Source organism: Meleagris gallopavo, chromosome Z (assembly GCF_905368555.1).
Source record: "Meleagris gallopavo chromosome Z, MGAL_WU_HG_1.1, whole genome shotgun sequence".
Lineage (NCBI taxonomy): Eukaryota > Metazoa > Chordata > Aves > Galliformes > Phasianidae > Meleagris > Meleagris gallopavo.
Window position 1 is genome coordinate 45,940,021 of NC_139435.1, and position 25,959 is coordinate 45,965,979.

At 37.6% G+C, this 25,959-nt stretch overlaps 1 protein-coding gene across 4 annotated transcripts in view; it reads left to right on the forward strand.

Annotated features, from left to right (window-relative positions):
• VCAN (versican) overlaps positions 1 to 25,959 on the forward strand; it is a 108,291-nt gene that overhangs the window by 37,220 nt on the left and 45,112 nt on the right. For 3 of the 4 annotated variants that reach the window (XM_085212743.1, XM_085212741.1, XM_085212742.1), the window contains exons 6-7: positions 1,908 to 2,201; positions 13,388 to 16,570. In XM_085212743.1, the coding sequence (XP_085068869.1) occupies positions 1,908 to 2,201; positions 13,388 to 16,570 (3,477 nt within the window). The remainder of the gene's footprint in view (positions 1 to 1,907; positions 2,202 to 13,387; positions 16,571 to 25,959) is intronic. The other variant, XM_085212744.1, reaches the window with a different exon arrangement.

Sequence of the window (25,959 nt, forward strand, 5' to 3'; positions counted from 1 at the left end):
ATGTGGGTTTTTTAATCATTGGATTTTTTTCAGGTAAGATACCCTTTCACAAAGATTGTGTCTGTGTGAGTATAGCCAGCTTCAAGAGACGAACCAAGTGAACTGATGTTGAGTCAGTAGAATTGATTCAGTACAGACATGTCACCCTCCTATTAACATTGCAGTATTATCAATATTGCATATACAGACAAATTCAGGCAAATGTCTATGTAAAAATCTTCCTGAGCCTCTTGGGTAATTTCTTTGCAACCTACTGAGCAACTTTTGTAATTTATGTATGTATAATGGCTGCTGTGTGAGCATATAGTCCTCAGAGAAGAGGGAGCTGTACTAGGGAAGTATTTAATGACATCCCCATCTGGGATTGTGGGATAACTGCACCCATCATTCTGTGTTGGCCAAGATACAAGATCTGCTCCACAATATAGAAAAAACTGTCTTCTGCAGATCTGTTTAATAAGAAGCTGTATTATCTATGTGGTCTGGAGAGCTGGATGAAGCATTCTGATACCTCTGAGGGTGAATGATTATTCACTTTCTTTATCATGAAGTGTTCCTGGTAGACATGTTCTGCCCTTCAATTGCTACTTCTAATTTAAAAACTCCCTACAACTCGTATAAAGAAACTTACACTGTGGAATTGATATTACAGCTGTAATAACAAACCAGAGTTTCTACCTAGAAGGAAAAAGAATACTGGCATTTTGCCTTCTTTCACACTTGCATTCCTTTCAAGCCTGAAGCAAGTGTAATATGTGAATGAAATTGCTTGGGGTGATGTAGTCTGTCTGCTTTTGCGAGGTTGTCTTGAGACAGCTGCTGAGGTGGGACAGATTGCATGTCCAACGTGAATAAGCAGTGCTGTCCTGCAACAATGGTTGCTGTGTTTTGGTCTGCTTAGAAGGGGTGCAGGAAAGAATTGCTATCTTATAACAAATATTTTGAGTTTGCACTGTTTTCTGCAGATGAATGTGTTGATTTTAAGTTTGATCAGTACTTTCTGAAGCCTGAGCAAGAAGTCAGTTTACTTCTTCATTCCCAGTTTTCTTCTGAAGTCTGAAAAGTTTACTTCTTCATTCCCAGGACAGAAAGATCAGAGCCTTGATTTTGTTTATAGTGTTTGGGTGAGCAAGGCAACAAATCAACTATATAATGGCTATCTAACTTTTTAGCAAAATATTAGACATACTGTTTGTTTTCAGTCTCTAACTGAGAGGTTATTAAGTGCAAATTACTATTTAATGGAAACAAAACTATAGTAGAGGTAGACTAGATTAGTTCAGCTTTTTTACAGAAAGGGCTTTGTGCACACAACATGTCTAGTGTCTAGTGCATTCCCTCATCTGTGTTTTCCCACAAGGCAAGAGCAAGATTGATGTAAATACGACATTTGAAGCTTCTGCAAAGCAGGCAGGGAGGAGCATTTGCTCTTTGTCTGTGTCCCAAGTGAGATTTTAGTGATGACTAAAAAGGTCAGGTAAAAGGCTTGCAGATGTAAAGGATTTGTTATACTGAGAAAGTAAATTCTGTTGGGCTGGATTTAATTAGTGAAGTTGAGTTGGAAAGTCTGCTCCAGCAGAGGTCACAGAGGAGCTTCGAGGCTTGTGTTACCATTGCCCAGAGAGTCAGTCTCCATCCATGATGTAGGTAATTGTGTATAGTTTGAGTATGAATGCTTGGGCTTTCTTGTAGGCACTTTTTCATATAAAAAAGTGAGATTTAGGTTTTCTGTCTGTTTTTTTTTGTTGTTGTTGTTGTTCATTTGTTTGCTTTGAGCAAAATGGTAAGTTAAAGTATCTAAGCAAAATTTGAAAGTCAACTTGCAGGATATGGACAGGATGAGGGAAGCTAAGTTGACTAAATGATGGAAATTGATAATCTTTATTGTCTTTGTTTTCTCCCTGTAGATGAAGTTGTTCATGTTTCTGTTCCCGAAAAGCTCACCTTTGAGGAAGCAAAAGAGCTATGTCGGAAAAGAGATGGTGTTCTTGCTTCTGTTGGAAACATGTATGTTGCCTGGAGGAATGGCTTTGACCAGTGTGACTACGGCTGGCTGGCAGATGGAAGTGTTCGCTACCCCGCCTCTGTGGCCAGGCCCCAGTGTGGTGGAGGTTTACTTGGGGTGAGAACCCTGTATCGCTATGAGAACCAAACAGGCTTTCCTTACCCAGATAGCAAGTTTGATGCCTACTGCTATGAACGTAAGCTTTTTCAGTTATAATTTTCAGTACACTCATTGTTCTAAGTCTGAAAATTGTTCACTATAATATGTTTTGTTTCAGTTCTTGAAGTACATGAGTCCTTAAAAAATGTTTTATCATTATGGCTTTAAAAAAAGTAATAAGAGAAAAGCCAAACTAAGACAAATGTCTTAAAGTAACATCTTGGCACATTGATGCAAAATTTTAAGGTAAGATTTCAGCCTGCTGAGTACTGTTGTGTTTATGCAGTGATACACAGTATCCACAGTCACCCTGGGACGTGTGACTGTGGCATACTATGTAATTCAGTGCCTCATTGCGCCCTGATACCTTGTATGTAATGTCAATGAACATGAGAACAGAAAAAAATGTCTTCCTTGACCAAGGAAACGACTATCATCTAACCTGATGCTCTATTCTGAATGATGGCAATAAGAGAGGCTGTTTACAGCTTGCATACAGCCCTAACCATGGAAATGCCAGTAATCTGAAGGCTGTCATTGGATTCTAGACATTTCCTCCCATCATATTTTTTATGCTTCTAAAGCAGTTATAAGTTCTGCTCTCACCCACCTAATGTTTCATGTACTTTTCAACTGGCACTGTGGATCATCTAAATTGCCTTTCTTACTCTGCTTTTATTTAATCTGATATTTTCTGAAACACATAAAGTATTTGCCACATCCATCTTTAAACTGCATCAATCTAAATCAGATCTCCTCCATGTCTGTCAACTTTCCTTGGTCTTTGGGGTTAAATGTTCCTCTGTAACCTCTCCCATCTTCTGGTCAAGCAGCCTGACTCTGCTGTTATTATGGTGCAGTCTATCCCTGCACAGATTCCATTTGTCTCAAAGGTTCCCCAGTTTCTACAATGAGCTTCTCTTCCCTGTACCATCATCTCACCTGTGCACTGCAGTTCTAGATCCCTGCCTGTCTCTCTGGCCTTCCTGGAACTGACAGTGCTTCATATACCACTATGGAGAGCCTGACCTCATCTGCCTAGCCTCCTTCAGAACACCTCTCTGACATTTCTCTCCATCCTACTGATGATTACTTACAGCTCAATCTCCCCTCCATTTCCAGATAAGTTATTCACACATCCCATGATGTTAAACATTTGAGCTGCTATGTAGACCTTTCAGATATTGCAGACCAGCTAACTGTGTCGATTAGCAGAGGATTCTATCACCTTGTTTCTGTCCTTTATGATCCCTTCTATCACAGGACTGTTCCTGATGCAAGAGGACACTGATACTATTAGAAGGTCAGTCATGTATAAGAGGTTGGAGTTTGTCTCTTCCTAGATGAATGCCCTGAGTCTTACAGCCTCCTCATCAGCATAGGGAGATCAGACTTCTCAATAATTTCCCTACAGGCCTCTCTGGTGAAGTTCCTGTGGTTGCAGACAGTGCTTTTGGCACTAAGGAATAAAGACTGCTTGTGTTGTGTTGGTCTTTAACTAAAAAAGAACAGTTTGGAGGGGCTCACTTCTATGACTGTAAGTCACCATTGCTTGAAATCTGCAACCTATGCTGTCCTCAGTTTTGTCAGTGATGAACTAGTTGAAGATGTGGATCTCTCCAACTGAGGCACTGAAGGCTCCTTTATGAACAAACCTTACTGCTTGAGAACAAATCCCAAGATCTAGTGTAATGTTACAGTCTGATTGTTCTCACACACTCAAACATGCATTTTTTTAATTTTTATTATAGTTACTTGTGAGTTAGGTGCTGCAAAACTTTGCATATGAAGGTAGTCCTGGAGGGCTTCAGAGGAACTGCATACCAGAAATAAGGACTAGTTACATTCAGGAGTGTGTTTTAATCTGCAGGGCATAATTTTGTCATATCACTCCTTCTGCCTCTTCATATTTATTGTTTGTAAGTTGCAGGTAAAATTAACTAGTGGACATGAAACTCATTAATCCCTCTAAAAGACTGAAGTAAGTACCGAATGATTTACCTATAGTACATGATTACAGATCTTTTTACGAGAAAATAAAGAAGACTATACCAAGCCACCATAACTTACTAAATAGTGAATTTGCATTCTAGCAATTTTGATTGCAGTCAACATTACATCAGATGTAATTAAACACTGCTAGTTAGATAACTCAGGTTTTGCCAAATATATCTTGTTTTGTGCAGGGAAAAAAAAGAAATATAATGCTGAATTGTATACCCCCCTTCATAGTTACTGAAAACCCTCTCTCCCCCTCATAAGGTGCTTAGAATTTCTCAGAAATCGTCTGCAATTCTCCATTGCTTTTGATAAAAGATTTATGCATGTGTTAGTGAGACTGTCTAGTGTTTTGGTCTTTCACATCCCAGGCAGCTGCCTGAAGTGGCAACTATAGTGAATCGCTCTCTGCTGGTGGAGCCAGTCCCTTTTTGGGGACAGAGGAACAGGGAAAAAAATAAAAATGGCTCTGCAGCATAGCAGGAGATGTGAATTTAAGACTTTGTTTCAAATGATCCTTTATATGGAAGTTTCATCTAACGCTTCCCAGTCGGCTCTATTTCAGCATGGTAACATACCACATAAAGTCCTCTATCCTGATGCTCTGAGTGCTTTCAGCTTGATATGAAGTCTAATGCAGTGATTACTGCAGTGCCAAGCAATTAAACATTCTTCCCTAAAACCTTGATTCTTTGCAGTTAACTCTAATAGATTGCCCATAGCTCTTAATGTGCTCATTAGGTGTTTGATATTACAAGACATTTCTGGGCTGAAAAAGAATAAAATGGGGAAGTGGCTATGCACATCTGCTTCAAGAAAAAACATTGATTGCTTCTGCGAACAAGGAAGGAACAAGTTGCCTGTCCACATAGCACCAGTGCCAAAGGTGTGCAGCACAGACATGGGATTTTTAAAGCATCCCCTTACAGTTTCCTCTACCAGCAAGGTTCACATCGATCAAGCCTTGAGTACTGTGCCCACATGTTGATATTGTTTGAAGTGCAACAACAGTGACTGAAGACCTGCATCTCACACTTCTATTCATGCTGAGCAACACTTTCCTCTCTGATTAAGGCCACTACTCCAAATGCTGCCCAGCACCAGAAGGAATGAGACTAGCTCTCAAATTTACATGTACTCTGAAGCAATAGCTCTGTAGCAAAGCAGGCAGCTCTTTGAATTATCATGAAGACGAGTCTTGAGTTTAAGAAAAGGGATACTTCTTTCTTCAGCCCTCCTTAAAATCTTTACTCCTAACTTGTGATTGAATGTATCTGAATGGAAAATCACAATATATTAATTTTAGATTGCTGCAGAGTTAGTAGAAGCCTCAACTGATGCATTGAAAATCTAAATTTCAGACTCACAGTGATCAAAATATATATTAAAAAAAAAAGCATAACTGAAGCTGTAAATTAAAACCAGTAGGCTCTAATTTCAATAAAACAGTTGACCTGGACAGCGTTTGATAGTAAAGTTCAACTTTTTAACTTCAGCTCTTTTCTGGCTACATAATTACATTGTGCAAAGTGTCTTTACTTCTTGAAAACAGAAGTGGCCTAGACTAGTAATATATTATTTAAAATCTAAAAATGTTGTTAAAAAATAACAACCCTCTTAACAACTTTGATCACTCCTTTTCTTATTCTACAGAAACCACATGGCTCTGAATTTCTGAAACTTTTTTTTTTTTTTTTTCTCCTCTAAGAGATGCCTAAACAAAAAAGTTTCAGATTAGATTAAGTACTTGAAGCTCCTTGGAGGCCATCATCAAGGGAAGTTTTTCAGGAGTTAAACTATAGGACTTCTAGTCAGAGTTCAAAACAAACAAAGAAACAAACAAAAAACCAACCCACTAAAAAAACTCCACACAAGAATTAATGGTAGAACAGTTGTAGAACAACTGATAAGAGAATCAAACATTGTTTCAGCAAAAAATTCCTTCATTTTTAATTGGATACCTGTTTAATATTTCATTGTTGCATAGAGCTATAGGGTATTTATTTAACCCCATTCTCACCCCAGCCTCTGTCTCTTCACGCTTAATTCAGTGAAGTGTGTGGGAACCTTGCCACAGACTTCAACAGACTTTGGATTAGCCTTTTATACTGCATTATCTGTAGAATAAATTGTGCTCCAGAAATGCACTAAGCAATATCTGTGCAGTTTTTGATGTGCATATCTGTAGCAAAACTGAAATAGACATAAATGGAGGTCAATGAAGCTTTGAAAAATAAGTGCATGTTTTGCTGAGAAATGCTGGTTTATTAAAGCTAAATACTTTCATAGAGCTGTATGGTTTTTGTGAACTTCTCAGTAAAACAGTTTTTCACTTGACTCAAAACATCTGTTTGACATTTTGGAATAATTCTATTCTGGATTGACCATTTTGTTTTGTATTTGCTTTTTTCATTTCGACTTTTTATTTCATGCACCTTCACTGATTCTCTTTCATTACACTCTTTGGTTTGGCTTTATGATTTCATTTTAGCTGGGAATTGGAAAATTCCATATCAGAGGAAGCATTTCCTTGCATGGTCATCCATGAACAAGGTCTGTGTTGTGGTTTTTTTTTTTCACTAGAGCTGCATTAGGAGTCATTTCAAGTTATCTACTTCTTGGGTCTTTTTCATTTTCTGGGATGAATGGGTTTTGCTCATTTGCTGCTTCATCTGAAGTTCAAAATCAGTGTGTTTTTTACAAAGAAATACAGGAAACAACAGTCTTCATAATATGCAACAAGACTTACCTTTGTAAGACCCAAAGGGAAAATACTTATCTCTATGCAGACTTCTCTCCTGGCAGCCCCAAAGCCTATCCAACCTGAACCCTCTGTTTCTTATTATTTCATTTGGTGTGTTTCACTAGGATGTGGGTTTTGGTAACTTGATAGCAATGTTTTCTATGGAAGTGAGAAAAAAGTTAGAAAGAAAAAAATGTCCTTCAGCATTAGCAAGCATGACAGCAAACTGCTGCCCAGGAGCATGAACTGTGCTTAGCTTGTCTGACAGCAGAAAGGATAACATTTTTAGGTGTTAACTCTAAAGCTGGCAGAAACACTGTTGCCTATCAGTTTGCTGTGTGTTCCTTGGTTTTGAAAACTTTAAATAACTAAGCAGTCCTATCCTTCTCCACAGCAACCATCAATGACTGTATGTCCCACCTATTTTCTGGATGAGAGGATTATTATGCCTCATGTCAGGCAGCACGGAGGGAGATCTGTGGGTTTTTTGGTCAGCTTGAGAATGGCTGCAGAAGGCTGTAGACTCAGCGATAGCGATACTCAGCACACAACAATGTATGTAAACATGGATTAATTTTTTTAAAAACCGTTTATCTTTAGAGAAACACAGTAGAATACAGATTTTGTCAAAGCCAGCATCCTCCACCTCTTCACAGCTCAGTTTAAGCGTTAGCAAAATAACTTTGAGGTAGCAAATGTTTGTAGGTAATGGTACTGGCCAGTATGTGCAACAACGTGGGCAATGCTCCTTTTCCCTTTTTGGAGTTGAGGCCTTACTGCAACAAAACAGTTTTCTGGCTTTCATTATTTTGCTCAGATGGTGGATTTCTATGCCTTTCCAAGTACACTGTTTAGCCAGGCCTACAAGGAAGCAGAGCTGTCCAGAAATGTCTAAATCCCCAGGCTCCCTGCAGGGTCTGTGGATGAATGTCATGAAGGTGCCTCTGGAGGTACAGCTTTAGGTGCATGCACTTCTCTTGCCAAAGAATGCAAACATGCATTTCTCTGAGAGGTCTACAGGTGGGTTGCTGAAGCATACCCCTGGGCACAAACACTGAACAAGGAAGGAAAGGGGACGCAATGGGAGGCATTTTCCTTTCATCCTCTTGGATGATAAAGGTAGAAGGTCTGTCCCTTTGGGTATTTAAGTACAGGGAGGACAAATCCTTTTTACTCTTTATTGCCTGTGCTCATTGCTTTGGAAGCTGAATACCACCCACTGGACGTGCTGGTAATTTTTCTCCTTTCACAGTGGGTGACAAGAGCAAAGCACTGAGATTTTTTGTACCAATTCCTGACTGAAGTAACAATCTTGGCTTTCTTTATTCTTCCATCATTTATTTTTGCAGCCAGAAAACAAAGATTGTTTTTTCTATTAAGTGCTGGAATGTAGACTTTGTTAGGAAGAGCTGAGTAAAGAGGCTCACCTAAATTTTGTATCCCTTGGCAGTTTAATTATAAATAACATGGAAAGAGAAGTACTTTTTCCTATTGTTCTTTCGGTAGGTAGGCAAGTTATAATTTGTTCACAGAACCACATTTACATCTGGGGAAACTGGGGATAACATCCTTCCCCCCTTAGCCACCTGACTTCAGAAATTACAGAACAGTAAATTGTTTCAGTTAACAGTATTGTGTTTATAGAGCCCATGGTGCTGCTGCCCATACTGTGTTATTAGCTGGAAGGAAGCAGCCTTAGCTGCTGATGTCAGGAGGATGCATAACCTTTCTTTCTCAAGTTTTTCCTTTCAAATAAAGTAGACTGCCAACTAGTTATTGATTTGAATTATTACTTTTAAGAATCCCATTTAGTTTCTCTGATTTTGCGTGTATTTTTTAAGTGAAAAATTACACTGCATTCAGATTTTTCATTATTTTTCTCATTACATTTGACTGGTGTTCTGATGTCAAAACACAATGTAGGTAATTGGGAGTATATTCGTGGAGTAATAGGGAAACTGTGTAGCTGTAACATCAGATGCTGAGGCCTCCATATGGTATCACACATCCCACAGGTAGTGATTGGGAGAGGGTACCTATTTGGTCTACTACTGACAAATTATTGGCTCTGTCTGTAGCCCAAAGTTCCAGTTTTTATTTTTTTTCTGTTCTGATCTGATTCTTAGACTTGTCCAGACAGTGAGGTTCTGCCCATAGTTTAAACTCCAGCTGGGGCATCTTGCAGGGGAACATTCAAAACTGTGCTAGTGCTTGGGCAGATGGCAGGGAAGGAACAGACATTTAAGGGGAGCAAACTTAATGAAGCAGCAGGTAGGAATGGACATATCACAGAATGTAGAAATGAAACAGCAAACTGCTGGTGTAGGCATGCTCAAAATGGATGGAAGATGTCAAACCATTAATTTGGATCTTTTCAACATCACTGTTATTCTGGGAAAATTTATTTTGGCTTCTGGGATTCATAGAAAGAATTCAGCATTTCCAGGTTTTAGTGTGACTTAAAACTTTTTATGTACTTATATATTTTTTAATTGTCCTAGGTGCTGACAATGGCATAAAGAAATCTCTTTTTCTATCTGTAGGATCTATGTTCATCCAGGTTCTTACATACATACCTAAGTGTAAATACAGAAGAAATATTTCCAAATGCAAAGAAACTGCATCAGTGGCTCATTTTAGACACATGGTTAAAGTTTTGTGGAACTCATTATGCTGAAAATGTATATATAAAAGTCATTACGTAGATAATTTATGTAATCTTTTACAAAAGCATTTTCTCCTCCAAGAAGTACACCTAGATATCCTGAAAGTATTATTAAATAGAATAGAGCATATTAAAATCCTTTTTTGATAATTGCAAAGTTAAACCATGTGTAAAGTAGTGCACTGTGATTTCCTTGAAAAAATATAAAGTTTTAATATTACTCCATTATTTTAAATCCTTCTTTAAACAATAGTGGGAGATAAGAGGAAGAAAATGCTGTATATTGAAAACATAAAATAAATAAATGGAGAATGAAAATGTGCAGTATCTCTATAAAACTATATACTCCATCCAAAATCAACTTAATTCAGGCTGTTCAATATAAAATGAATTGATTAAAAACCTGAAAGATAGTCTTTGATATGAACAGCTGTTGGTGAGATAATTTGCTTTCTTGCTGCTAATATGTTCATGAATATTATTAGGAAAATCTGCCTCGTGTCTTGCATAAGAAGAACAGAGGGGATAGCATATTGCATGCATGATGCAAGGAGTGTAGTAATACAAAACATCTGGGTGAGAGGACAGCAGTTCAAACTGATGTTCAGTCTACTGAAAAGGCAACATTCTCTTTGTTTTTCTTTTCTCACAGAAAGAAAAAAAAAAAGAACACTGATAGAACACATGAAGAAACTCAAAACACAAACTCAAAAAAGTCTGTGAATCTGAATAATGTGTATGGAAAGCCTTATATATCACATTTATAGTGAGACAGTTTTGGAGGCCCTAAAGTTTATTTGAACCAGAACTGCTCTTTGTATGTTGGCAATTGCATGTCTTGGAAAAGAGAAAGTTTGGCTGTTCATTGATTAATTATTAAAATTATATATATATTTCTTATAGCAGTATATGAATTCACGTTTGCTAAAACAAATACACTTAGTATTTGGTCAAATTTACTGCCAGTGTACTGATTTTTTCACTGATAAGCAGATAATTATAGGAAACAAAAAGTAACTGACTTTTGGACACGAATCTGTGATCTTTTGGCACTTGCAAACACTTCCAGAAGATCAGGAAGTTACTTAAATTTCCCAGCCGCAGGAGAATTAAGTTACCTTTCACTTCACTATCTATAAAACCAACTTTTGTACCCTTATTTTTATCCAGCTTTATAAGAGAGTATTAGATACCAATATTCTTTCCAAGAGTTCTCTGAATTGTCTCTTAAAGGAAAGTAATGGGCACTGAATTGATGATATTTGCTGCAAAACAAATTCAGTCTTCATTAAGGAAATGCATCCTGTGTTTGAAAGGGATAATGTGGGACTATGTTTTGTGCTTCCCACTTTGCTGTACAGAGGAGATGTGTGACAGATCTGTGGTTCTTTGGTGTTAGCACAGCAATTAGCTGCTGCCACTCAGCAGAGCTGTTCTAATTCACTTTTCACTCCCTGCTTATGAAGAGAAACTCTATGCCTTAGACCACCCTGCACACTCAGTGATGAAAAACACTGCAAGGCATAGTACTTTTTAAGTTGTTGATTTTGGGAGCAACATCTCATATTCAAAGATCATAGGTACTGAAACAAATAATGAGTATCCTCTTCAGGTCATAGGACCCTGGAACTCAAAAGTCACTGGTATTGAGCCTGTGCTTCGCTTAGTGAGCTTTCAAGAATTTTGCTCCTGCTTGTTCAAGTGCTCAACTTTGGCCTACAAAAATGTATATAAGTGGCTAAATCTGCCTTGTAAAACAACACACACACATGTACACGAAAGATCAGGTATGTGGTAGAAACTGAATCTATTCCTTTTTCTGCTGGCATAGAACATCATTTTAAACACAGCAACATCCTGTATTTTTACCCTCACAATTTCTTTTTCACTTTCACTTCTTCAAGAAAGCTGAAATATCAGTTCTATTTCCTCATTCCACCTACATATTCTAAGCAGCCAGCATCTGGCAAGTAGCTTCTGTCTCCTTCAAGGTAGATCAAATAGCTCTTCTGCAAAGGTGATATTCTCAAAGTTTTTTGTGTGAAACTAAACAAATATTTGCATAACCTTCACTTGCACAGGCAGAATCCACATGTTCAGTATCAAAGGCTCACCCATTTAGGCATAGTTGTGTGAAAGTAACTGATCTGTGCATACATACTGGGTTTGCTTGAGAATAAACTGTCAATATACAAATTATATATATGGCTACAGTTGAGCTTTCCTAAATATTTTGCCTTGTTTACATTCTGTTATTTGTGCATACTCTTAAGTCCTTTAATTTTTCCAGTGTTACTGAAGTCCCAGGTCATTGTCTGGAACATCTTCATCTCTGTGCCAGGCAGTAATGATCCAGTTTCAGAATGCACTTTTCCCCCAATAAGTAACTGGTATTCATTCCTTACAATGACTAGAATTTCTTGGTCTCTTTTTCTATCTCACAGTAGTAAAAAGAACCCCCTGGTTTCAGGCTTGAGTCACAAAATATTGCATCTGATTTGATATTTGTGTGTTAGAGGAATATATTTCTTTGCTCAAATAGATGTTTAGCAGTATTTTCTTTTGAAAGATGCCAAATGTCTAGTAATGTCTGTCTGTGGTAAGTTGCTAGTTCTCATATATGCAGTCTATTTAATGCATTCTCCTTGTGCTTGATGTAATGCTTTGCTTTTAGCTGGCATCTATCCATGGTTTCTGACTCTTTGTCAGTTGGAAATGAACAGCACTGATTTATGACTTTCGCATCCTCCACCTCTCTATTCCTGTTGCTCTTCTGAAGATTGCTGACCTAGAAGAACTGGCAGAAGGGGAGACATATCTACCTGGTACTTTTCCTGAGTAAATCTTGCTTTCTGAGCACAAATTCACCTTTTTCAAGAGTTTAAATTCCAATACCAAACTTTGGAGTGGAATGATGCATTTCCTGCTCTGGTGAGGTAGTAATTTGTGGCAGGATTGGACAGAGAAATGGCACCAGGATCCTTTAAATCATCACAGTGTGGTTCATTGGAAAGATATAAAGTTATTTGTGCCTACGTAGCTATCCAGCATAGCTACCCCTTACTGCTCACATCATTTAGGAGGTTCAACACTCTGCTTTTTCATGTTCAGCACTCTCATAGAAGCACTTTTGTCTGTGAAGGAAGTTTAGTTATATCTTTGAAGTGTTTTCCAGAGATCTACATCATCATAGCAGTAAGTTTATGGTCTTATGGTTTACTGTTCTCACCTTTCCCCATAATCAGAATTTTTCTCAGTGTAATTTAAAGCAATGCAGCAGTTCTTGTATTTTAATACAGCATTTTCTGATGGCATGTTTGTTCCTGTTGCTCAAATGTGCTCTCCTGTGAGGATTCCTTTTTCCAATCAGTAATTATGTGCTGAAATTAAACTGAAGTGCTGTTTCAGTCCCCTTATGCATTTGAGTTGTATGCTATAGTAAGCTTTGAAGAAAACCTGCCATTGTGGAATAAACTTTTATATGTCCTGATCAGTACTTAGCTGTCTAGTGGATACTTGTATAGTATTAGGATACTCAGAGATAATTATATAAATAACAGCTACAAAGAATACCGCTCCTGTTCTCATTTCATCTGACATTAAGTTACATGCAATTTAAATAATATGATATTTATGTTACTCAAAGCTCAGTTGTATGCTCAACTGTTGTCTAAAGCTTTTTGCCTCTATACATATTTCTGAGTGTAACATGTAATTTCTTCTAGGAACATGTGAACTAATTGAAAATGTTTGTAATCTTACTGAATGATTCCTTAAACTTCTTTATTCTCTCTCTCTTTTTTTTTTTTTTTTAAAGGTAAAAAAATTGTATCAGAGCCTACAACTGTTAAGCTGGTTACAACTCTGAAAACTGACAGTGTGAAACTATCATCTGCTAAAGTTACTCTTAAACCTTCTGTTTTTGAGAGTTCAGTTACTGAAGTGGCAGTCACCAAAACAAAGGTCCCTGCTTGGGAGGAAGCAACCCTAGAGAATGAAGATACAAAAATGACTACTGAAGTGGCTGAGGAGAAAAGGGAAATGGAGGTGCTTATGGAGAACATTAAGTTAACCACCCTTTTACCTCAGACTGTCACAGATGGTGAAATAAGCCCTTATGATACGCTGGGAAGGACTGAATATGATGTTTCACCTAGGTTAACAGAGAGCACATCTGCAGCTTTGGAAGTGGAGCACACTTACTCTGAAGCAGAATTGCCCGAGGAACAAGGTAGGTCTGAAAGCACTGAGGACGCTTTCTTGACCTCTGTAGTTTTTCAGGATAGCACAGCTGTAGCTAAGAGTTCCACTGGTTCGTGGGAAGATATTGAAACAGGAGATACACAAAAACATGATGCTGATAATCAGACTGAACAAATAGAAGTGGGTCCTGTGATGACAGCTACAGATAGCTTGGTACCAGCTTCTCAGAGAGAGTTACCCAGTACAGGGACTTCAGTTTCACTAACAAAAGAAAATCTGTATCTTGGTTCTCACTCAACAAAAGAACCCACAAAAAAATCAATGGAAGCAAAATCTGACAAGAAACTTACAACTGTTGTAATCCCTAAGGCTTTATTCACTGATCAGTATGATCTTACTACAGAGGGGGAGGGAAGAGAGAGCATGTACACCGTTATGCCTGATAGAATTTCTGGCGTGGCTCTGGTTAGCATCCCAGAATCAGATGTGCCTGCTGTATCAGAGACACTCATAGATGAGCTTGTGGTAACCACTGGACAATCTTCTACAGCAGATGAGTCAACTCCACTCATTAAATTTAGTTCATCTGCAACTGTGTTTGATAATGAGGCGTCAGCTGAGGGAAGCAGAGAGGACTTAAAAGATGTGCATCACACTACGTCATCTGGAATACCTGTATCCTTTTCTGTATTCACTGCCAAAGAAACAGGATCTGCTCTCACAGAAGGTACCATTGCCCCACAAAAGTTTGAAGAAGGCATCACATCTGTTCTTCACTCATCTCAGCAAACAGAAGGATCGGTTATTTTAGAAAAGCAGGAAAAAACAAAGGAGCCAGAAGTGAGAACAAGAGATGATAAAGTCCTTTATATCACAACTGCTTTTCCTGCTTCTGTTACGGCAGGATCTGAGGGACGTTTTGTAAGTGAGAAGTTCACACACACTCCTCCAGTTTCTGGCATGTGGCTACAGACAGATAAGGATCGGGGCTATATAACAGAAGAAACATCTCATACTAAGAGAATTGAGTTAGACACTGAAGATGGTATCTCTGGAATGGAGCCTACATCATCTCCAGGGCAGATTATAGAATATACAAAGCATCTGAGAGCTTCAGTTTCAGCAGTAACGGATGAAACCAACACAAGCATGGAGACAGCAGAAACGAAAATTGATGAAGAGGCTGTATCAGCTGATTTTGATCTGAGTGAAGGTGTTACAGATGTCTTCCATACAAGCAGCTCTTTAGATTTGGAAAAGTTTGCTGTATCCAAAATATTAGTGGATGAAAGTAGTGCAACAATTAAATCATTTAGCTCCTTTAGTGGTAATATGTTACCAACTGCTGTGCCCACTGTCCTGGAGGTGACTGATCATGAAGCAGATGAAACATCAGGATACGTTTTGAAAATGACTCTTTCTACCCCAGAAGATGAACAAAGAAAGGCTACTGAGAAATCACCAGTAACCTCTGCTGAAGATGAAGTCTCTACAGGGACGGAGATCTCAAAACACACAATGACAGAAGAAGGCCAGACAACCAGTTTGACATCCACTGAGGAGGAGTCAGTGGCAACACTTCAGGAGAGAGAAGGAGAAACATCTGTTGGCTTAGCAGAAACAAAGGAACCCCTTAAGTTTACAGATTTAACTGAGATAGAGAATACAGTTCCACAGAGAGAACATGATATTTCCCTAGTTCCAGTCACTGTAGGTAGTGGGAACATTGGAGAGATGCAAGCTACTGATCAGACTTCTTTTCACAATATCATTCATACTGAAGCAACAGTAACAACTGCAAAAGCTAGTGAAGTTTTTCCAAAGGAGCTCTCCACAAAAGATCAAGATAGGGAACTAGGTATTGCCACAGGGTCTACCTTACCTGTGACATCTGTCCAAATGCGTGAACAAAAGACGACAGCAGGATTTGAATTATCTCTAACAACCACTCAGGAAAAACACGATGAGACTGGTTCAGCCTATGATGAGATGTATCCAGCAACAGAATTATCAGTGCCTGCATTAATGCTTACAGAATATGGACAAGTTTCAGGGCCTGTTGTAAGTAGTACCAGGTCTTTGCATCTCACAGTAACTCCCAAGGCTGAGACTGCTACTGAGCAAGAGAAGACTACAGAAGCGATGCCTGTAACGTTTGGTACACAAGCAAAAGTGTATGAAAGCAAAGGAACCACCACAAGGGAAGAAGACAGAAATATAGGGAGCTGGAGTTCTGTGTTGCCCCCCCATAAGATGCTGAGTAGTCCTTCTACTGCGGGAAGCATTAGTCTTCTGACTTTGGGAGCTTCTCCAAGTCAAACTCCAGAAGGTTCAGGAATATCAGAAGAGCTAGAAGAAGTCAAAATGGTTCCATTTTCATCTAAAGCAACAGATAAAACAACTGTTCTCAGTGATGTAACTACATCATCTGTTAGTGCTGTAGACAAAATTCAGCCTACATCAGCATCCAAACCTTTTGTTTCTCTGAAGACGCCACGTATTATTCCTGAGGAAGATGAGGAGGTAACAAGCAGTGACATCATAGTAATTGATGAATCTATTTCTCCAAGTAAAGCCACTGCTGAAGACGATCTGACAGGAAAGATGGTAGAACCAGAAATTGATAAGGAATATTTCACATCATCAACTTCTACTGCAGTTGCACGGCCTACTGCCCCACCCACAATGATGGAGGCCACAGAGGCCTTACAACCACAAGAGGTGTCTCCTACTTCACACCCTGATAGTGGAACTGACATAAGATTGTATGTTATTCAAATCACAGGCAATGATACAGGTAAGATTTTGGCTTTTAGACCTGCAATCCATCGTGATGGACAGTGTATGATAACAGGCTGGTGTGACGCTTTTAGAATATACAGGAAGTGCTACTTGGATCACTGAAGTATCAAAGCACAAGTTTTATCTAGACAACAATTTGCTAAGTATTGGTAGGTCTATTTTTCTGTCAATTCAAAATGATTGGATAAGTGTTATATATATGGTTTCAGGTGAGGTTAATTTCTACGTAAGAATAATATTGAACTGCTATACTTCCTATTAAGATTAATGGTGGTTATATTCCAGTTTTCTTATTTAATGTTGTCATGTCACTGATTTAACTTCAGCTATTTGTGAAACAAGCATTTTAATTTCACAGCTTCCATTCCATGCATTACTAGTCCTAAACAAAGCACTGGATTATTTTAACATTCCATTAGTCTGTAGCAATTAACAATGCCATGTACATGTAGTCAGCTAAAAAAGGCTAATGCATCCTGCTGTGTCCTAAGATGGATCTCCTGTGATTTTAGAGAAGGGTTTTTGAAGTTTTCTTAGATTTTTTCTATCAGTTTTACAGAATCTGAGATGTAAATTGATGTAATTTTTTGCAGTTTCATTCTATTTTTTAGCTGATGACATTGTACATGTGTATGCAGCTTCAATTCCATGGGTATCCAGAACAGAAACTTCTGAAGTAACTCTTTAATTTTATTAAGAATATGTCTCCATAGTTCAAAAGTTGAAGAAGCATGTAAAATGAACATTACTTAAGGAGCCTTGGTAAAACCTTATTTTAAAAAATTAAATGTTGAACAACTGATAAAAAGGAAAAAGCTCAAATATCTAGTATGTTCGGTATTGCATTGTTTGTTTGTTTCTTTTTTCCCCAACAGAAACAGTAAAAATTCATTCTATGTCTTTTATAGCTTAACTGTATATGTTGCTTTTGAATGATTGTGCAAGAAACTGTTTTATCGTTGATTCTTTGCCATAATCTCCTTATTTTGAATAATGTAGCCAACAGAAATCATAATTTATGGAAGTCTGGTAGACTGGTTTTATTAAGTTTATGCTTCGTAGAATTATGTTTAAAAATCAAGAGGCAGAAGTAGATCCCTTGAGATGTGCTGTATTGTTATTTGACTTCCCCAGTGGACTTGGTATCTTTGTTTACTTTGTGCTTGTTACTGTACTTTATATTTACTAGACATAAAACTACACAAGTCATATCAACAGTGACTTAACCTATTTCAGAAATTAATAGTTATTTTAAAATGAAGCACTACTTTCGTTTCTGTGATATATTATCATTATCTTAACTGAAGCCATCGTTATTGCCAGTGTCTTGGAAATCTCAACTGAATGAGACAAGAGCGGTAAGTCAGAACGGAATTTCTCAAGACTAGAGTTAAGTTACATATTTTTATCCCTTAGGAAGTTTGGATAATTCTGTTTAATAACTAATAGGTGGACTGCATAATAGCGAAATAGTTTTCTCTGTTCCATTGTTGATTTATGCAATAGTTTGTTGCGCAATTGAGTAGATGTCTTCAGGCAGCTATTTCTTCCACATGCATGGGAAGTAGTAGGATGGTTTGGCAGTGTGTGGAATCTTCTTGTTCTTTTCAGATAATGCCTACTGTGTATGATTCGGGATTTTTCTCTGTCTCCCTCAGATAGTCTTCTTTTATGCTTTCTTTGGAATGCTGTGGGCAGGAATTAGTCCAGTTCCTGATTTCTGCACTATCTAAAGAATGGCAGATCAGTGCACAGCCATGATTTCTCTCACTGGGGTTATGTAGTCCTTAGAACCGACTTTATTCAGGGTTTACCTTTTGGGTCTTCAGAAACATTTTTCTAGTTATACATGTGCATATTTTTGATGGTTATATGCTGAATTAAAGTTTACAGCCTTAAAAATCTGCCCTTAGGAGTGATTTAGTCTATCAACACAGGAAAAAAAATTTCCTAAAATAATATGGCAGTATCTTCATTTTGCTTAAATAATAATAGGATTTATCACGTATCCAGTGAAAGGTCAAAAAGAAGCTTTATTTTTCTATTTTCAGTATGTGACAGTGATAATTCCTCCATCTAGATATTCAGAGAGAAAAGCTACCCTATGCCTTCTTACAACAAGTTAAATCAGAGCTGCCAAAAATTTGTTTTGTCTGGGGGTATGGTTTAGGGCTTTCTTTTCTTTCTCCAGAAATGAGAGACTGTGTTTGAAACAGACTGCCAAGCTCAGTTTCACTTCATTGTTATGTAGTCCATAAACTTTTCTTTGTACTGAAGAAAATGTATATAGGAGGTGCTAAAGAGAAATGAATTTGGCAAGTATTACTAACATATGCCCTTCACTCAGACACAGTTCAATTTCTTATTCTTTCATTGTTTGTCTGGAAATTGATCTGCAGACATACTCAAACTACATAAATTGTGTCTCTGATGTTTTGTTCTCAACTAAATGACAGCAAGACATACTTTTCACTATCTCTTGCTCGTAAAACAAGAGTTTTTCCTTCTTTGCTTTGGCATTCATTACAAGGCAATGCAGTTTAGCATTCTTAAATAAAATAATCAGTGGAGAATATCAGAAAAGGCCCTCGTATTTTAAAGTCATTATCCAGAAGTGTATTTTAAGAAATGACAATTTCTTTTTACCGAACCCTTCAAACAACAGCTGTTGTGGAATAGTAATGGGAAATTTGTATTTAAGGTGCATATATGAATATGTATAAATGAATGTAGTATTTTCCTTCTTGTGTATGCACAAGTGTTGGAAATATTTATGGGATTAATTTTTTTAAAAATCTTTCTTCACCTCGTTGCCAGTCAGCTTTCTCCAGAAGCAGTGCTCAATGGAAGTACACTATCACATTTGGTTCCCTAACCGCATAACTACAGTATAATCACGCTATTATACTAACAGCTGAACAGCACTCTCTGCAGCTCCATTTACTATCTGTAGTGTAGTCATAACAATATTTCTGCGGAGGTACTGTTGGCTTTGTGAGCCACGAGAAATATTTCACGCTCCATGAGGAGGACTCATGCCAAGGGGTATGGGAGGCCATGGGCATCCCTCCTGTGCCCATTGAAGTGAGGAGCATTTCCGTGGACACACTCCGGGATGAGGAGGAGAAAGAGGGAGGATTTCTTGTCCCTTTCTACTTGATCTCAAAGCCTTGCTAAAGTGGCGTCACCTTCATTGAGGTGCTTTGAAGTCGTTGACTGGAATGTGCTGTAGATGCATGGAATGTGCTATGGATGTATGGAATGTGGGGGATATGGTTCTTGATTATTATTGTAGACTCAAGCTGCACTTAAAAGGCTTTTAATATTGATGATGTTAAAGTCAACTGAATCTATTAAGAAGGATTTCAGGTTCTCTTATGCCCTCCCAGAATAATTTGTAGTGGTACCGTATGTAAGTCAGATATTTCTGATTTTAAATAAAGTAGGCCTTTGAGTTTATTGAACCAGCCATCCAGGAACAGTTTCTACTAGTAGGCTTCTTTTCTCATGCCATCCCTGAGCTTAACAGTTCTTCTCCTAGCTTTTAAAATGCATGCTTGCAATCCATTAAAAATTTCATAAAGGAAGTTTCAGTTACTTTTAGATAATTAAATTTAACTATGGAAGCAGAGTTAATTTAGGGGCATGTTGGAAGATCATCCTCTTTAGCTTAAATTCTGGTAAATACACTCAAGTGCTGACAGGAAAGAATGCATCACTGGATGGATTAAACAACTTGTTTGTATCAGAATATGTCACCTTTCAGTGAGAAAATGTCATGTATAAGCAATACATGCACTTCCACATGCACATGTGTGAGGCAGGTGAACAGATTTAAGAATATCAGGCATAGTGTTTCTGATGGGCCATGGTACATGGCCATATCTGGATTGGATATTCCAATTAGTGAGGAAAATATATTTGTGTTCAGAGAAACATTCCTTTGTTTTTGTTCTTATAAAGAGGATCATGCACAAGTTTCATGATGGAGAAAGAAGAACTTCATTCTCCTTTATGAAGCAGCAAGCTGCTCCTGCCACACAGCGACACAGCAAAGTGGCTCTCAGCCCAGTGTTGACCACATGAGCAATTCTTCATTTCATCGGATAGGACAAGGGAATCATCTCTTTGAAGGCAAAGAGGGAAATCTCGTCCCTTTGTGTCCTTTATTTCCTCATAGCTCTGCTATGTTTTGCAGTTGTGAGCGCTGATGCTGTTACTGGAAGGTAATGTATCAGCAGCTGGGAATAAAAGAAAAAAAACCTGAAGGAACTTTTCAGCTCATAAAGATTTTATGAGCTGAAAAATGCTTGTGGGGGTGTTGTTTAACAGTGATACTGGAAACATAACTCCTGTCTGTATCAGGAGTAATTTGCACACCTGCATTTTTTGGAGACATTTAAAAGTCTTTGCTTAGTGAGTGTATTTCAAAGTGCTTATTGGACCCTGGGACTCACACCAGCTCTGTCTGGTTTCTTGTCCCCTCCAGCTTTGAGCAGAATGAAATTGCAGAAACTTGTGCTCTGTAGTTGAGGAATTTTATGGAAAGAGGGTTACAAACCTTTGTGTTTCAACATGTAATTCCCTGACGTGCATATTTCTTTCTTAGTAGTGTAAGAAGATTGTGAAATTTGAAAGAAAAAGAGTACTGTAGAATGCAAGATGTTAATGAGTCATAGTCGTAAAGCTGAACAAAGGAGGCAGAATAAGGTCTTTGAGGTCCATCTTAAAATTCATTTAATCCTTTTGTCTTCCCTGCTCCTTCTGGAAGGCTGTCCCAGATCATCGTGACTCTCCTAAAGTCTGATTCTAATATCTAGCCTGAATTGTTTCTTGGCCAGTTCAAACCCGTGTTTATTCTTGCCACCATTGTCTTTAGCTTGAATAGGTCTTTTTTCTTCTTGACACTTATCCCTTGATACTTTTATTTCTCTGTTCAGTCATAGAGAATAACCATGTCCCCTTTCAGCCTTCATTTTTCTCATTACTGAGGAGAGAGTGAAAATGCTGTGGGATCCTGCAAGGAGCAGGATCTACTGCTCAGGGTTGATGGAATGGTGCTGGGTGATGGTGTGAAGAAGCAGAACTACATGGCTCCCAGCTCCCAGTGGAACCTCACATGTGATCGAGCCATTTTAGGAGCTTGCAGCATCTGTACTTCTAGCTGTCTTCACCCGTACCCACAGTTCTCTTTTAAGTTGCTTTATTTATGCCTACTGGCAAATACCTATCTGGACACTGTTCTTTGTGGTAGGTGCACGTGTGCTACGTGCAACTTTTGGTGTACTTTTAGAAATTATGAACATAATAATTGTTGTGTTTGAGAATTCTGCTGAGGGAGAAGAAACCTTGTCATTTATGTGCTGAAATCATTTATATCCACCTGCAAATGATAGATATGTGCTACAGATACACTGTTTATGCTTAGGAACTGTTTCAAATCAAAGTTTATTGTAAAGAAAAAAATACTGTCCTGCATAAAGCATTCTCCTGCTTTATGCAGTGCCTGCTAATGCACTCAAACATGTACAGATAGAATATCTCCGCTTGTACAGGTTGTTTAACTCTCTTAGCAACTGTGTGATTCCTGATACAAACTGTGCATTTAAGAGAAAGAGAACTGAAAATGTGCCTGAGCATCATGGTGAGCAAAATGCCATTTAATTTTTCAGTGTATTTCTTCTGATGTGGTATTCTTTGGCCATGGTTCTATTGATACTGTGCTGAGCTAAGCTCATTTCTGTTGGGATGTTGGAGCACTAGTAAGCTGAGCACTAGTAAACTTCCTATCTTATTAAATACAAAGCCTCCTATTTATTTAATGAAAACTGGACTTGTCTGCTTACTAACTGATTTCCAACTGATAGTAAGATTATGGTGGCTGCTGGCCTTCACTAGCCCTGGAGTTGGTCAAATCCCCCGCTGTTTGCAGCAGTCAGTGGGCATGATTTTATTTCAGCTGATGAATTATTAATGCAGTCTTTCCTAGTGGTGTTTTGTTTGGAGCTCTGGGTTTGTTTGTTCAGCTAGGAAAGAAAAATGCCTAGTAGTTTTGAAACACATTCTGAATGAAACAGGTCTGCCAGTATTAGATAACTGCTCAAATAATTTTCATAGCCTGAATGACTGAATTCTCTGTATCTTGTAAAATGTAGCATACAGACAGCCAAGTTTTTATTTTGTTTAGAGTAACGCAGGCTAAATACCAGCAAGCATGGCCAGATTCTGATATCATCTTCCCTGGTGTAATTACACCACAGTAATTACAGTGAGGTGTCTGAGAGCAAAATTGTTAGGGGACAGTAGGAATGTCTTTACAGCATTCACAGCTTCTCTTTTGTACTATAATTAGTTAAATTTTACTTCAAGACACTTGTATCATAGGGAGTTAAAGCAACATTTAACTCTAACTGATAGACCTGTAACTTAGTTAAGCCAGTTAAAAATTTTCTGTATTAGAATATTCATGTTGTACTGGTGCCGTGAAGGATGTTTTAAAAAGTGCCCTTAAGTTGGGCACTGTCACATATAAATCATAATTAAAAAGCACCAGCAAGGATGCCTGACGTGACAGAAAGTGCTAACAAACAAATAACACTTAAAAAACAGAACTTCCAAGCCTTTTATACTTTGAAAATAACAGCTCCATGCTCAACAGACCTAAAACTTGATATTCAGAAGCTTTCACAATAAACTAAGGCTGTGAATTAATAAGAAGTTTTTAAGCCACTATTGCTGGCCCTTCCTGCAGTCTTATTAAAGAGTAATGATTTTTTTTTTTCGCATTCCTTTATAGACTTCCATAGATACAAGGAACACTGCCTTCACATTAAATACTGCTCAGAGGATGCATACACATTCCCTCCTGTTTTTGCATTGTTTCCAAGGAAACGTCTCCGTCCTAGACATAGGGATTACACATTTCTAGCTTTCTTATAGCTCTTTGTTTATTCATGAGACAAATGAAGGAATTTTATTCATAGGTACAATGTAGTTTTTCATTCATCTGCTGTAAAGGAAGAAGAATTCTTTTAGGAGTTTTGTTTACATGTGAAGAAAGTCTTAAAAAATTCTTTGGCAGAAAAGATGAACTGTCATTTATATGGAAACTACATCTACAATATGATTCTTTATTTTTTTTTAAGGAAGGTGATCATCTGTTCCAAAATCTTCTGAGCTTAATCCCCTTTGTAAGAAATCTTGCTACTTACGATGAGAATATCAACTTTTTTGCCATTTTCAGAAAATATTATCTATACTGTGTTGCTTTACGTGAAATGTTAATGGGATACCGTGAAACTCTGTGAATACAGGATATGGTCCCAGAAATATAAATAGAGATATTTTTATAAGTGCTTCAGATAATAAAGCTCTTAACAGAAAATAATTCCTTTAGAATAGGTCGCTTTGTATTTAGGTCTGATAAAAGCACTCAAAAATTGTTTGCAATATTCTTTCTTTCTGAGTGCATAGTTTTCTTTTTTTACTGCTGTTTTTTGCACATTTTAGATGTAATGATTAAATTCACTCCTGCTGATTCAGCTAGTGTTTTCTATCACCTTCTTTTTGTTAGTGTTTAGATGATAAATTTAATCAATAATATACATAATGCCCACTGGTTTCTTTCAAGAGGTTTGTGAATTATTTCCTGGCACAAGTCAGAATGTGTTTAGAGTATCTGCTACATATTTTCTGTAGCCTCTGGGAACATGTAGTTGAAGTCATCCATCTTGATCATTGGAGTAATTCATGTTTTTTAAAAAAAAACTGCTTGCTGCATTGTATTAGGATTTGTCTGACCAGTCTTACTGTGCTTGCTTCAATGAGGATAATTCAGTACCAAAAATCATACAGACATTTCTCTTCATTAATGATTAGAGCTGAAATTTCTTCTCCCCTTCCTGATAAGGAGTTGGAAGTTTTGTCTTCTTTAGGATTGATTTTGTCTTTCAGAAGACTATGCTGTATTTGATTACTTCTTTTTTTAAAAAACTGTAATCTTTTGATTTTTTATCATCCAGTGAGAGTTTGATAGTTTCAAGTTGGAGCTTTTTGTCATTTGAAGAATTTTCACATACTTGATATAGTTACGTGCCAAAATAAAAGTGATATGCCTATATGTACATAGAATGACATTCTTTTAATATCAGAACTTATAGTGGGATTTTACCTAAACTATTCTTTTTTCTTTTTTTTTTTCCCCCTTTCATGGCGATGATGACTGAAATGACTCCTGGATTGCTCATGCGTTTGCTATTTAGGCTTGTAGTGAGTCACCATTAAATATTGCAAGCAAAATTCAAAAGTCCTGTGGAAAAGTTGTATGGACAGTTTAGGAGGCAGTTAAGTTATTATTAATAGATAAGTTTTCAGATAAGAGCTCTGTAATTATAACCTCATTCTGGAGTACTTCTACTCTATCAGGCTTCCTTTTTTTCCTTTTTGGCTATACTTTTCTTTCTGTCTCATTTGGTATCACATGTCCCTGCAGACTAGAAAAAAGTGTGAGGATCAAAGACATCCCAAAGTTGATTCAGAAAGAGATCATGTGTCAACCTTAGGATTTAGTTTTTGAAAGGCTTTTACCTGCATGGCACTGTACTCCTTTTCCTAAAAGTGTATTTGAAAGTAAGAGTCACATTTGAGATACTCTGTCAGCAACAGTGGGTTTATACAATCTTATATTGGTAAAACTGAGGGTCCAATTTACTCCCAAACTGCTTTGGATTTGTAATACCCAAAGCAACCATGCTTATTAACCCCCTACAGATAAATCTGAAATATGTGAAGGCTTTTTTATTGCTTTTCCGACACATCAAGGGATGGTACCCTGAACAGTCCATTGAAACTGTGATTACAGAATCTATTCTGTATTTTCTGTGTAAATATGCAATGCATAAAATGTGCAAAAATCCATGTGTCAAGTAAGTCAATATGGTACAATCACTCTAAATATTTGAAAACATATATTTGCATTTAAAGTTTTACAAAGAGAAGTGTAGTAACACAAGCACATAGGTCTTGGCCAAGATTGATTTGGCCCACAATGGACTACTCTAAAAAAGCCTTGCTCATATTTCAGTGAATAAAATTCAAGCCTTACAATAGATTGGTGAGTATGGATTGTCACAAAAATAATAGCTATAAATTTGTCCCCAGAAGGAACAGGGGCTGCAGCTGAACAGTGTGTCTGATTCACTATATTCTTCTGTGCTGCCTGCTTGACCAGCAGGCTTGTGCAGAGATTAAACTGTAAGTGTGCTTATGGAATGTTTGAGAGATGTTTAGAGAATTTTGGGGGATAAAATTTCAGAGAAGCATCACAATAAATGGCAGCACATATGTATAAACTACTCCAATATTCTTTAGAAAAAGCATTGTGAG